Source organism: Eublepharis macularius, chromosome 3 (genome assembly GCF_028583425.1).
Source record: "Eublepharis macularius isolate TG4126 chromosome 3, MPM_Emac_v1.0, whole genome shotgun sequence".
Lineage (NCBI taxonomy): Eukaryota > Metazoa > Chordata > Lepidosauria > Squamata > Eublepharidae > Eublepharis > Eublepharis macularius.
The window spans coordinates 82,849,472-82,863,781 of NC_072792.1; the positions used below are offsets into that span (position 1 = coordinate 82,849,472).

The following is a 14,310-nucleotide window of genomic DNA, read 5'->3' on the forward strand; positions in this document are numbered from 1 at the left end:
GGGGGAGGGAAAAAGAATTTGTCGTTCATTTGTTGTTTGTCACTTCATGGTAAATGATAATATAACCTCACCATATAACTTATTCAGGCTTCAGAAATTATATCTGGTGTATTGTTTGGTTGACTTTTTAAGAGAAAACCTGAAATTCATTGCAAGATTTAGATTAATTTTCAAGCATTTGTATTACACATACAAAAGAAAAGGCACAATTCAAAATGACCAAAGAACAAGTGCAATTGATCTTGCTGCTTCACTCTGAACATGTATGAACTGTGTATTCAGTCCAATCATGGTTTCTAGGTTTAAACTTGATGACAACTACATTGTTACAAATATATAAGAATGTAACAAATCTTGATGCACTTTCTATTGATGTGCTTGTGTATGAGGTTTCAATGGTTCTGTGATTTCACAACTCCATCAAGAATTAATGCATGTATCCCTTTAGCAGTAAGAACGTTTTTATTTCTCCATATACCTTAATCTATTTGCACACTGGGATATGGAGATAATGTCAGGCAATCAGTCTTGTTGACTAGTTCCATAATTCCCCTTCCTTCCCCTCCTGAGGCTCCCAATGGACATGACATTTCATCCTCAAAAAAGAGCAGTGCATTTTTTCACGGATATTCTTACCTTGTCTTGCTTGTAAGCCTAAAGCTAATTACAGATTCCTTGTTTAGACCAGCTGCTTCAATATTGATAACATCATCAACTTCTGGTTCAGTGGCAACAAACAATAATGGAAACTTCCAAATGCCTCCTGTAATGCAGTGAACCACCAGTGTTGCCGGATACCTTCAAAATTAAGTTTAAAATATTCATTACAATAGAAAGCATAATAATGCAAGTCAAATAAATCAATCAATGTCCAAGGTGTGATGTAAGCTTGTATTCTTGTAGAATTGTAATGCATTACACAGGTGGTTGAAATTAGATTGCAGATAATATTTTGGGGCATGTAGTATATTAATCCTTACTTTGGAAAGGGCCGTCAGCTAAATGCTGCAGCACTCCACGTTTCAGCAGAGCTACACCTTGATTTATCATTTTGCTGAAAGGAGAACTGTTTACAAATGGCACTAGGTAAGTGACGTCATTTTAGTTTTATTTTCTAAAGAATGTAAAATTCTGTCATTAAAGTCAATGACTACTCTCACAGGTGATGAGGTTTTATTCTTAACCCTCCCAAGGGAAAAAACCCTGCTTTCACGACTTTGGAATCGGGGTCAAAATGACGCCAACTTGCAACCGCAAAAATGGAAACCTGATAGCTCTCTAAATCATGGCATTAGCTACTAAGAAAAAAATCAGGCCTCAATAATAACTTTCTTCAGAAATGCAGGACAAAGAAGAGTAAAATCTGGAATCAGGGTCAAAAATACCCCTCATTGAAAACATTAAATCCTCACAGAAATGTAAATGGAGTAAAATTGACCCCCCCCACACTCTTAAAGCACGAGATAGTTTATTTTAAAGAAAGCAATAAGACGGCTTGAGCGAGTGTGGCGACGATCTCAGGACGAAGAGGCAAGATCATCCTATAGGACGTTTATGACAGCCTATGAGATGGTGGTGAAGGCTGTGAAGGGTTTTATGCAGCCTCCATCATGTCAGCTAGATCACGCCCAACAAAATTGTTTAATGTGGTTCGGTCATTGGTCTCCTTGCCAGAGGGAAGCTGTCAAAATTTGAATTCAGATATTAGCTGTGAGGCTTTGGGGAGTTTTTTTGCTGATAAAATCTTGCCAGCCACAGTTGTTTCAGTGAATGAGCTAGAGACCCCTTGGCTGTCTTTGGGGCCGGTATTTGATAATTTCTCCCCACTCTTTGGGGAGGAGATTGACAGGACCCTGCAATCAGTTAGGCCCATCACATGTCCCTTGGACCCATGCTCATCATGGCTAGTAAAGGCCAGTGTCGAGGGGCTGTGGTCCTCACTGGAGGCCATTGTTAACCTATCCTTAGGCTCCGGGGGTTTTCCTAGGCCATTAAAGGAAGCTATGGTGAGGCCTCTTTTAAAGAAACCATCGCTGGACCCCAGCGACCTGGTCAATTACCGCCCGGTTTCGAACATCCCATTTCTGGGAAAGGTGATTGAGCAGGCAGTGGTGGAACAGCTGCAGGGCTTCCTGAAGGATGTCTTGGCCCTAGACCCCTTCCAGTCCGGGTTCCGTCTGAGATATGGGACGGAGATGTTGCAGGTCGCCCTTACAGACGATCTTTGTAGACATCTGGATGGAGGTGGCTCGGCGCTGCTGATATTATTGGATCTGTTGGCAGCATTCAATACAGTCGACTACGATCTTCTGACTCACTGCCTTGCTGATGTGGGGATATGAGGGACTGCCTTACAGTGGCTTGTCTCTTTTCTCCATGGTCGGGGACAGAGGATGGCACTTAGGGAGAAATGGTCATCCCACCACCCTTTGGTGTGTGGGGTCCCATAGGGAGCAATACTCTCCCCATTATTGTTTAATATCTATATGCGCCTCCTTGCCCAGTTGGTGTGAAGATTCAGATTTGGGTGTCATCAATATGCAGATGACACCCAATTGTATCCGATGATGGACGGTCTGCTCGACTCAGCCCCAGATGTCCTGGAACATGCTTTTGCAGCCATGACTGGTTGGTTGAAGCAGAATCGGCTGAAACTGAACCCGACAAAGACAGAGGTCCCATACTTGAGCCACGGGGGATTTGGTTCGGGACTCCAGCTCCTGGCCCTCCTGGCACCGTTAGTGCCAGTTCCGAGGGTTAAGAGCCTGGGGGTGATCTTGGATGCCTCCCTGAAAATGGAGACACAGGTCACAGTGGTTGTCAGGTCCTCTTTTTTCCATCTGCGGCAGACCAGGCAACTTGTCCCTTACCTGTCAACCCGTGACTTAACTACAGTGATCCAAGCAATGGGTATCTCTAGGCTAGATTACTGTAACTTGCTCTATGTGGGGCTGCCCTTGAGCCTGACCCGGAGATTACAGCTGGTACAAAATGCAGTGGCACTTTTTATTACAAGAGTGCCAAATAAGGCACATATAACACCGATCCTACGTGAGCTGCATTGGTTGCCAGTGGAGTACCGGATCAGATTCAAGGTTATGGTACTGACCTGTAAGGCCCTGTGAGGATTGGAACCAGAGTATCTATGGGACCACCTCTCCCCATATATTCCCTGGAGGACACTCCGATCAGGGGACAAACAGCTGTTGGTGGTCCCTGGCCCCAAGGAGGCCCGCTGAGCCTCGACTACAGCCAGGGCCTTTTCGGCCCTGGCTCCCACCTGGTGGAATGCTCTGTCTGCTGACATCAGGGCCCGGCAGGACCTACTATCCTTCCGCCGGGCCTGCAAGACAGAGTTGTTCCACCAGGCATATGGCTGAAGCTGGGCCTCCACTGTCTTGAAAAAAGGGGTGTATAAAATCTTAACCCTCCCTGTGAAGGCTGTCCACCATCCTGTTTTAAATGTGTATTAATACACTGCTGTTTTAATGATGTTTTAATGCAGATGAATTTTTATTGTATTTTAATATGTTGTTATCCACCCTGAGCCCGCTCGTGTGGAGGGCGGAATAGAAATTTGAAAGAAATAAAATAAATAAATAAAAATAAGTAATTTTTAACTGTAATAATACTGAAACAGCCACCATGTGTGACTTGCCCGCAGTTGCCACCATGTGTGACTTACCCGCCGTTGCCACCATGTGTGGCTTGCCCACCATGTGCAACACGGCCACATTTGCCAACATGTGTGACTTGCCCACAGTTGCCACCATGTGCAAGTCGCCCGCAGTTGTCACCATGTGGCCGACTAACACCTACTGGTAGCAGCGAGCAAGTAACACATGGTAGCAGTTTCAGTATTAAAAATGATTGCTTTCTTTAAAATGAACTGTTTCTTGTGCTTTAAAAGTGGATGGGTCAATTTTACCCCATTACATTTTTGTGAGGATTTGATGTCTTCAATGAGCGATATTTTTTACCACAATTCCAAATTTTTCTCTTCTTTGTCCTGCATTGAAAGTTATTCTTGAGGACAAGGGAAAAATAGGCACATAACAGGCCCTTGCAATGGAAAGGGGCATTCAATTCCTGCTAGTTAAAGGGTTAACAAAAAGAAAATATCTGCTTCTTTCTGCTAGCCTTCTTGTAACCTGCCCTCAAGCTGCTCCTGTAAGAGTCTTACAATTAAGCGCTCTTCCTGAATAACAAAGGGAAACAATCAGCTCAGTGGGCAGATGGCTATGGGTTATCTAAAGTTCCAGGCTGAATGGCTCCTTCAAGTCTGGAAAATGCAAAGAGGTTCATATGATGTCTACAAGCATGCCCAGATTTGTGTTGCAAAGGGAATAGAATGACCCCATTTCCCAAAATTGCAATACTGTTCAATTTGAGCTTTTCAAAGTAGCTATGGGGCAGAAGGGAAGCTTTGATAGAGCACAACAAAGCAAAACAATCAGCTCAGTAAATAAATGGCTAGGAGTTATCTAATGTTCCAGGCTGAATGGCACTTTCAAGTCTGAAAAATGTGAAGAGGTTCAAGATTGCCTACAAACATGCCCAGCCTTGGCTTGCAAGGGGCTAGAATGACCCCATTTTCCAAAACTGTTGAGCTTTTCCATGTGGCTATTGACATAAGGGAAGCTTTGAGAGAGCTCAGGTATAGAACTTTTACTTGCTCCTACTATATACACAAAAATTCAGGTTGCAAACAGCAGTTTCCTTGGGGGTCACTGTGACCCCTAATTCCAAAAGTAGTGTAAACCCCCAAAGCCAAAAGTGTTATATTTTTGCCCAACAAATATTTATGGATATAAATTATGGAAATTTTAGTTTTCACTATTTGCTCCACCTCCCTATAAAAAGGAGATAGTATGTGTTGGTCCATCTATTTATACATGGAAACAGTGCTAACAGAGCTGGCGCCAGCATTTCTGGTGCCTGAGGCAGCTTCAGGGGTGTTGGTGCGTGTGTGCTCTGCGTGTGCGCGCACCCGGACCGCATGATGACGTCATTGTGTGTGACATCATTATGCAGGGCAGGGCAGAGCACGGGTGGCCTCCCAGCCCTCCCGTTCAGTTGCCCCATGCTGCCCTGGCCGCCTGCTGCACCTCACCCACACCTGTGGGTTGGTGGTGGCGGCGGCAGCAGCAGCACAGAGCAACTGAGCGGGAGGGCTGGGAGGCTGCCTGCTCAGCTGCCCCACGCTGCTGCCACCAGCTTGCGCTCCTGGCCAGTCACAGCTGCTGCGGGCCAGGAGCAGCAGGCAGCCGGGGTGGCGCACATACATCCTCCCTCCAGCTCAGTTGCTCTGCGCACCACCTTGGGCGGCGGCAGCAGCAACACAGAGCTCCTGGTCGGGCACAGCAGCACGGGGCAAATGAGCTCTGTGGCGCGTGCCCTCACCCCAGTGCCCCCTCGGCACCTTAACGCTCAAGGCAGTGGCTGGCCCAGCCTCAATTGACGTGCGAGCCCTGAGTGCTAAAATCATTTTTCAATATTTGTTGGGGTCACTAGAACCCCCATTTTCTTATGCAAAGTACTTTTACTTTCAAGTCAAGTCTATTGGGGGCCAGAATGACCCCTTTACACTTTTGATGAACCCCAAACTTATAAAAGAAAGGAAATGTGGAGGGAAGAGAGGGACTTCAGGGCACTGGAATTCTTTGAGGAGAAAGCATAACAGGAGACTGGTGTCTGTAGAAAGTTTTAAATGTGTAGACCCATTTTTTCCCATGACTTCTTGGGTCAAAATAACCCCCATTTCCTTAGAAGGGTAAAGGAAGCTCAAGATACAAATAACATATATCCTTTTCATGAAATTATTTGTTGAAAGTCTTTGTCAAAAATTGTTCATTTTTACAAAACTGTGGAACGCAGGATGAGTGATGACGGCCTGTCCAAGATTATCCAATAACTCCTTGGCTGGATATGAATCTCCTAGATCAAAGTCTAACTTTATGCAAAGTCTCTTAACTTAACTTTTGTTTGTATTTTTCTCCCTTCAGTGATATAGGAGAGGTACCAACTACTCTTTTTTACATAATGGGAAGTAACATATTTTCAAAATAATTCAACTCCACTTAGATTGATTATAGATATCCTATATATATATATCCATCAGAAACATAAAGACCACAATCAGCTATTTTCAAAATAAACAGTGTGGAAATAAAAGCAGTGTTTCTTTTTGCTGGTGCAGAGCCCTGTATGCATTCAAGAGCATATGGACTTCTTGTGCAAGCAGGTTTTCCCAGTCACCTCTTGGCATGCACACAGTTGTCCTTTTTATTAAATGAAGGTGGATGGCTTTTGTAGCCAGAGAGCTTTGGAACAAACTGATATGCCTGTACTCACAAGTTGTTGCTGGGTAGGTGGTGCTTTTCTGAAATTATGACAACAGATGTTGCTTTCAGAAGGCTCCTAAGTACACACATACCTCATTGGCTTGTTAGGAGCAAACACTGTATTGAAGATCAAGGTCACAATTCCAGTTTTTGGATCCCACTGTTTCTCCATCAGGTTTATAGCTACCGTAGACCCTAGCTGAGATTTCACTCTTTCAGATTCAAACTTAATTTCATACAAAAATTCATCTGCTGTAAGGAATCCTAAAAAGACAAGATAAAGTGCATGTAGTATATATTCCTTTGAAATTTTAAAGCTGATTTTAATACAAGGAAAGATTTTTTAAAAAATGATTCTGGTAACAGAAGGGTCAGCTAATAAGGAACAGTTAATTCTGAACATAGTTGCTAAATCAAGTCAATCTTAAGCTCATCCGAAATTTTTATACAATAATAATTAGAATCTTGAAGTTCTCAAGATTGTCAAATACATATAGAGAATACCAAATTTATTCAGCCATTATTTGCTATGGTGAAAATAAATCTGGCTATTTTGCTTGATCGCAAATCCTAGATCATCATCATCATCATCATCACAATATTTGACTTATATAATGCCTTCAGGACAACTTAATGCCCACTCAGAGCGGTTTACAAAGTGTGTTATTATTATTCCCACAACAAAACACTCTGTGAGGAGGGTGGGGCTGAGAGAGCTCTAGAAAACTGTGACTAGCCCAAGGTCACCCAGCTGGCTTCAAGTGGAGGAGTGGGGAATCAAACCCGGCTCTCCAGATTAGAGTCCCGCGCTCTTAATCACTACACCAAACTGGTTCTGATACACCCCTACTTCTGACTTTATACATTAGATATGTGACTAATGTAATCTTACTGATGTTTTAATAGTTTTATACTTCTATAATATTGTATACATTACTGCGAACTCTCTCAGGTCCAGGTTGAGGAAACATCTAATCTAAATATTTGAAATAAATAATCTCTCCTTTTCTTCATCCTTTTTTGCTTCAGCTTCCCTTTCAACATTGCAAAATAAAAAATATGGTACCTCCCGGGTGTAAATTATTGTTTTTTTCCAGAATTGTCTACACCTTCAAATTCAATAATACTATTCTTTTCTTTATATAAACAACTGGTTCCATCCTCAACTGGTTCCATCCTAAGACATAAAAGGCAAACTCTGTTGCTGATGACTCACTTCTTATGCCCACACATGCACAGAACGCGAGGATAAGAAATGAACGCAAAATGGTTTGCCTCCCCACTGTAGCTGTGGGAAGGCCTGGTGCCATGGCACCAGGCCTTTCCACTGCCTTGGGGCTTCTCAGCTGGGTAGGGAGAAGGTGGACAAACCGCTGCTTTCAACCTGCCCAGCTGATCCACAGGCAAGGGGAGGTGGCAGAGCTCGCCTGCCCACTGCTCAGCTGGGCAGGGAGAAGGCTTTCTACCTGCCCACCTGATCCGCAGGTAAGGGGGGGCAGTGGCAGAGCCTGCCTGCCGATCAGCTGGGCAGGGAGAAGGCAGGCTCCCTTCTTGCCACCTCCACTGGCTGCAGGGCTGTGCTCTGCCTCCCCACCAGCTCTGTGGCCCTCAGAGGCCTGCCTGCAGAGCCAGCAGGGAAGCACAGTGTAGGGGGGATGCCTTCCGGCTGCCTCTGCCAGCTGTGGGGCTGTGCTATGCCTCTCTGCTGGCTCTGTGGCCCTCAGAGGCTTGCCTGCAGAGTGTGGGGGGCTCCCTCCCCATGCAACCTTTCCACTACCTCCACCGGCTGTGGAGCCTTCAGAGGCCCGTGCTGGCATGGCCTTCCTAAAGCCCCGCTACTAGAGCCCATTGTATTTGTTTTTACATTGGGCTCTGTTGCTTGTTTAACTATAACACTTAGTGTTCTAGGATACCAAAGGGAAATATCACAAAAAGTTTCTGATAATGCAGCTCCATGACAGTTATATAAGATGATAAACCAGTGGCCATGAATCATGTGGTAATGCCATAATTACACACGCACACATGCATGCACGCACACACTGATTAATGGTCAGGGTTTTGCATACAGCAGAGCAACCCAGTCACTGTGATCTATTGAATATTAGCATACAATGCTACATTCTACAGGACAGCATGGTAAGTCACTTGCCATTTAACATGGACACATTTTTGCAAAAGGATATGAGGCATGAGACTATACAGTAACAGTATTTTAAATGCATCCAGTCATTTTAATCTCTTCTTAGTAATTTCACCACAGTATTTCTAGAATAAATGTCACCCAATGAATATGCTATATAGAAAGATATAATGAATTTCTCCTGTGACTGATGCTTTGATGTGAGCACAAAATGGTTCTCTTTTGTATTGTTTAAGTAGCTGTTAAATAGCTGCTTCTAGCAGTAGCTGAACATATTAGTAGGACAGGCCATTCTGAACTAGTGCATTAAAAATTAATAGTAAATGCAGGTCATGGAGGGGGGGAGTCACTATTTTCTATGGGTAAGACAAAACTCTGAGTTCTTGGGTTAAAATATTTGGGACCTACTGATTTAGACCTTTCTTGGAATCATGGTCTCCTCCTTTCAGTGGTATGCATACCATGTCATTAAAATATGAATACCATTTCATGCCTCTTTCCAACTTATCTGTTGCTAATTGTGTTGCTGAAGTGGTGCACTCACAGTAGGACACAGTTGAAAGCTTGTAATTATTTCTTAGCACAAAATGCCACCACACAGATTGTAACATAAAAATGAAACTTAGCAGGAGGGAGAAAAGATGACATCATTTGAACCTACCACAGAGTCAAAATTACTTCTGCTGAGCAGATGTTTCCTTCAGCAATCAAATCCTTCAATACTACACAAAATTTTGATTGTATAGTTCACACAGTTCAAATATGAAGAAGAGCTGCTTTTGGTAATTGGGTTATACATTCGGAGCTCGTAATTGTATTGTATAATCTCTCAATAAATGTCTTAAAGGATTATATATTTTTTGTTTCCTCCATTTATTTATGGCCCATGTCTTCCTTCATTAATAATACATTTCCTTTTTTCTGAGGGGTTTTTGTTTTATTAACTGCACTATGTTCCTGCTAAGCACTCGCAAAGTATTTTAATATTTGCAGAACCTGAGGACAAACAGTATGTTTTGTAAGTGCCAGGTGAAAGTAGACAAAATCATCTCTCTTTGCTAGTCCCATAGGTAATTGTGTATCTCCATGGCAAATCTAGGACTGTCCAAAACATAAAAATGTAATTAGATTTTCAAAGAGTGCTGCAAACCCAAAAGACAAGCACATCATCATATTATATAAAACACTTTGTGAATATGTTAATATTTTAGGATTAGTGTCTAGAAAACTACTTGACACATGCTGACAACAGCTAAAAGCAAAAAGGGGTATATGTCATTACTACAAACATAGGAAAGCTATGTGACGAAAATCAAATTATGAACACTCCAGGAAGTTCTCAAGGTCCCTAGATGGGATGCAAAAGGGAAACACTATAGAAAACACTGGAGGTTAATAAGAACTTCATTTAAAAAGCAGAAAAATTACAAAAATTTAAATAGTAAGTGCAGAAGAACACACTTTTCATACATATTAATTTTTTCAGTATATTGGTTGTGTCTATGCCATACACTTTCAGATGTCAGCAGAAGTTCTATAATCAGGGTATCTGTGGCAATCAACCCCAAAGTCTCATCTACTTTCCAGAGTTCTGATCCAATCCTGGTGATTTAAACCATTTGCAAATCCCAGAGATTGCCAGCCAATAAGAGCCCCTGGAACTTCACTGAATGGGATGAGTGAGTTAGCCTCAGTTTACGTAGGCAGGAGAGACACTTTTCCCATCAGATAGGGCTTTTGGTGGCTATGGCTAACAGCATAAGCTTAGTCAGACTTTTTCATTTTGGCTTTTACTTGGGGTCAGGTTAGGGAAGGAATCCTGTTTTTAATTACATAAACACACTGTAAATAGCCCATCAATTTTAGCTTTTCAGGTTCAGGTTCTATGAACAGAATCTCTCTGTAAAGTGAAAGAGTGGCCTGAAATCTGAGTATATTTAAGCTTTGGTTAAAAAGTTACATTGGACCTTAAATGTTGAGGAGCCCTATCTGGAGAAAAAGGAATCAAATGATTCTGCCCTCAGTGTTTGTATTCTGTTAACTAAGGCTCAGTTCAGTGTGTTAACTCACGAGGGGTGGGGGGAGGAATATAACTTTTGGGAAGTCCAGTTGAGAACCAGTTGCACATGTGAAACTGATTATTTCACACAAAATCTTTATTGTGTTACATCTTATATTTTGTAAGTAAATGTTTGTTGTTCAGTTCCACCTGTATCTTGCCTGTCAAGTCAAAACAGCTATATGAAGGAGCTTATATTTACCTCACCAATAACTACCATGTTATTTGTGTAGGGTCACAAATAAGAACTCTTTAGGGAACACAACTGTAATGGTTTGAAGTTAGATGTGCGTGTTTCTCTATATGTTTGGTGCATTACAGAAGAAGGGGGGTGAAAGAGAGGGATGAGTGAGTGAGGTGATTGGTTGATGACTGAGAGTATGGGCGGAGCTGAGAAGTGTGTGTGAAGAGAGGTAGTTAGCTGTGTGAATTGGGAATTAACAGTCAAGCTGTCAGGAATTAACAGAGTGTCTTCCAATTAGAATCCAAAATAGTGCTGTGAAAGGCATTGGGATTCTAGGGGGGAAATAAAATACTCATACAGGGCATACTGAGGACTAGCAAGAATCAGATCTTGATATTGACAGTGTATCATGGAAGAGTGAGATGAATAAGCTAACAGAAATCTGAATGAAAGAAGAGAGAAGTGATTGTGACACCTAAGTCAGAAGAATAACGTACACAGTTTTATTTTCTAAAGAAAAATTATCCAACATCCTGAAACCAATACACTTCATGTATTAATAAAGGTTTATTTTATTTTTGTTCACCCAAGATTTATAAGTGATTTCTATATACCAGTCTCATCCTCAGGGCCACATAGTCCCCACGAAGGAGTCTTAATGTTTGGGCACAATATTCAGGGGGAAATTAATTAACCAGATTGGAATTGAATTCCTGGTGGCAGCGTTTCCTACCCAGAGGGTGAAATAATGAGGGTTTGAGGCCCAAATCTAACCACACAATAAAAAGGGAGTAGTGACAACACTTACACACATTACCAACCAGTTAGATACAGCTTGTGTCTCCCTTTTTACTGATTGTGGGCAGCTGAGGGGATTTAAACAAATATATGGAGAAGCAAGAGATTTGGACAACCTTAAGTCCAGAGGGCACTTTACCTCAGAAATGCCCCTCATCTCTCTTCTTTCCTCCTCCCATTCCCTACTCATTACCACAACAGTGGCTGCAACTCACTTCTGGGTTATGGAAACACACTAGTCTCAGGGCATAAGTATACAATATGCTCAACATGTGCTGGGTCATGAGTCTGTGAACAGACTCGATTGGCAAAAGATGGACATTGGCAAAAGTCTGAATAAGTCTCAGTTGAGCTCTTTCGTGACAAAAGTTATGTTACCAGGAGGAACAGAAAACTGTTTGTGCTTATTGTTACTTGCTTCAAATAAAGTCATTGGAGCAAATGTTCTGCCAAATTGATATTCTGCTGATTAATTTTCAGAAAGAGCTTGAACATAAGTATGCTGCAATATAGCAGTTTCATCCAATGCCTGTGGTGGTTCTATAAAAACCTTATAACCAGCTGCTTATCTTAAATTTTAATTATTAGCCCCATCTGCAAAACTTCAAATCAACTGGCTGTCACTGGGCATCAGAATTGCAGATATGGTGCAAATTACATTTCTAAGAGTATAATTTTATGCATATTTCTTAAAACGTTTTGGGTTGGTTTTATTTTCCTTTTTTGTATTCATTCTGGAATCTCAAACCAGAACAGAATTTTTGAAGTGCACAATAAAGAAAAAGCAACTTCATCTTGACTAATTGCAAATGCATTTGAAAAAATATGGTTTGACTGGTTTAATGTTTCCAGCTTTGCATCCGCCCCAGAGCCTGCTGATGTGGGGAGGACGGAACATAAATTGAATATAAATAAAAATAAAAAAAATAAAAATTATTTGGAAGAGATCAACTGAAGAAAGTGATAAAGAATATATTATAAATGATAATGAGGGACAAAAGTGACACCCCAAGTACAGGTGGAAAAATTATTAACTGGCTAAGGAAGATTAAACCTCACAGACATTGCTGCATAGCATCATGGCATATTTCCTAATGGCCAAAATTCTGAAAACACTATCCAGCGGCCCATTTGGAAGACAAATCATGTAACCATACCATAAAGTCATGTAATCATATTGTAAAGTCATGTAATATTGTAAAGTCTGACACACTGGGAACAATTTTAAGCTAATCTATTCAGAAGTAACTCCCATTTTATTCAGTAGTTATTACTCACAGGAGGGGGAAGTGCTGTCCTTTGCTTCTGGGAGGAAAGGAGAGATTTGATGTGTGCTAGCTAGACTCTTTTTAATGAGGTTGAGTAATGTAGTATCTAAGAATAAACTGGGTTGGGAAGCCCTCAGTTCAAATTTAACTTCTGCCACAGATTCCCTAGAAGGCCTTAAGTAAGCTCTCTGCCCCTAATCCGCAATGTGGAAATTTTGTAGGCGTTACTGAGAAAATGGCCTGTATTCCATTAAGCAGAACTTGAAACTTTCCTCCAACTTAAACAGGTCTTTCTCCAGTGGAAGAGCCACTTATGCTGGAGGAAGGTTCTTCCAGCCTAAGCTAGGTTATGACCAGGGCTTTTTTTCAGCCGAAACGCTGTGGAATGGCATTCCGGCACCTCTTGAAAATAGCTGTGTCTTCCCCAGTCAACCTAGAGAAACAGACAACATGACAACATAAATCTGTATCTGGGTACCCAGAGAGCAAGTTAGAGGCAGAAAGACTCTGTACTGATTTTACTGTGATTGCTCATTTGGAACTGCTCCTGTTTTAAATCTCTTTCGGACTAGTGACAAAAACCATGAAAAGGATTTTGGACTTTTTTTGCTGAGGCTACAAGGAAGTGCCAAGCAAATGAAGGCCCTTCATCAACATCAATCAATCCAGCTGGAATTTCAACTTTCAGTACTTCAGGTTCAGAACTTCAAAGTGCAACAAGTGACTCAGGGAGTTCCACTTCAGTCTCTGAAGTTAGTGGAAGCCTCTAGCCCAGTTGTTGGACTGTAGAGCAGAAGGATGGTTTTGTGGTGGAGGGGGAAAGGTTGGTTAATTTTTCATGATGGCAAGTTAGGTTGCTCAGTGTGCAAGAATGGTGAATGCTTAGGCACAGAGAAGAATGTGAGCATGTGACTTTTTAGAGAATGGGTAAATTGTGAGATAACATCTTACGGTGAAATTAGGAAACAACTAATGTCTTTGAGGAAAAAGATTTTTGACCATAGAGAAAGTGCAAGTCATAAAGCTGCACTTAAGATAAATGAAGAGGGGAAAAGGAAAGGCTTGAAACAGTATATCTGAAGTCACTAGCTAGAGAGAAGGAAATTACCAATAAGATATTATGTACTGCATATAAGGTGACTAAAAAGAATGATTTTGAAGCTGAAATTGATTTACAAGAATTAAATGGTGTTGATATGGGGAGAATTTTGCACTCAACTAATGCCTTTATAAATATCATAAATCACATTGGCAGTGAAATGAGAACCACATTGATCAGAAAGATCACTGATACTCCATGAATCTACAACTGTAAGTCAGAAATCTGTACTGATAGTATATATTCACATCTGCATTGAGGAAATAGACATGGAAGAGCCTGTAAATCTCTTCACTGGTTTGATAGAGCTGGAAGACATAACAGCAAATGGTATATATCAAACTTTGAAGTCTCATATTGAGTCACTAGGGTTCACTGAAGAATTCTTACAGGAAAATCTAGTTTCATTGACATG

At 41.6% G+C, this 14,310-nt stretch overlaps 1 protein-coding gene across 1 annotated transcript in view; it reads right to left on the minus strand.

Annotated features, from left to right (window-relative positions):
* The window catches only part of LOC129326556 (cilia- and flagella-associated protein 47-like), a 286,389-nt gene that overhangs the window by 51,226 nt on the left and 220,853 nt on the right, over positions 1–14,310 (minus strand). The window contains exons 17-18 of the mRNA XM_054974773.1: positions 6,437–6,608; positions 637–798 (exon numbers count right to left, since the gene is read on the minus strand). Of these exons, the coding sequence (XP_054830748.1) occupies positions 637–798; positions 6,437–6,608 (334 nt within the window). The remainder of the gene's footprint in view (positions 1–636; positions 799–6,436; positions 6,609–14,310) is intronic.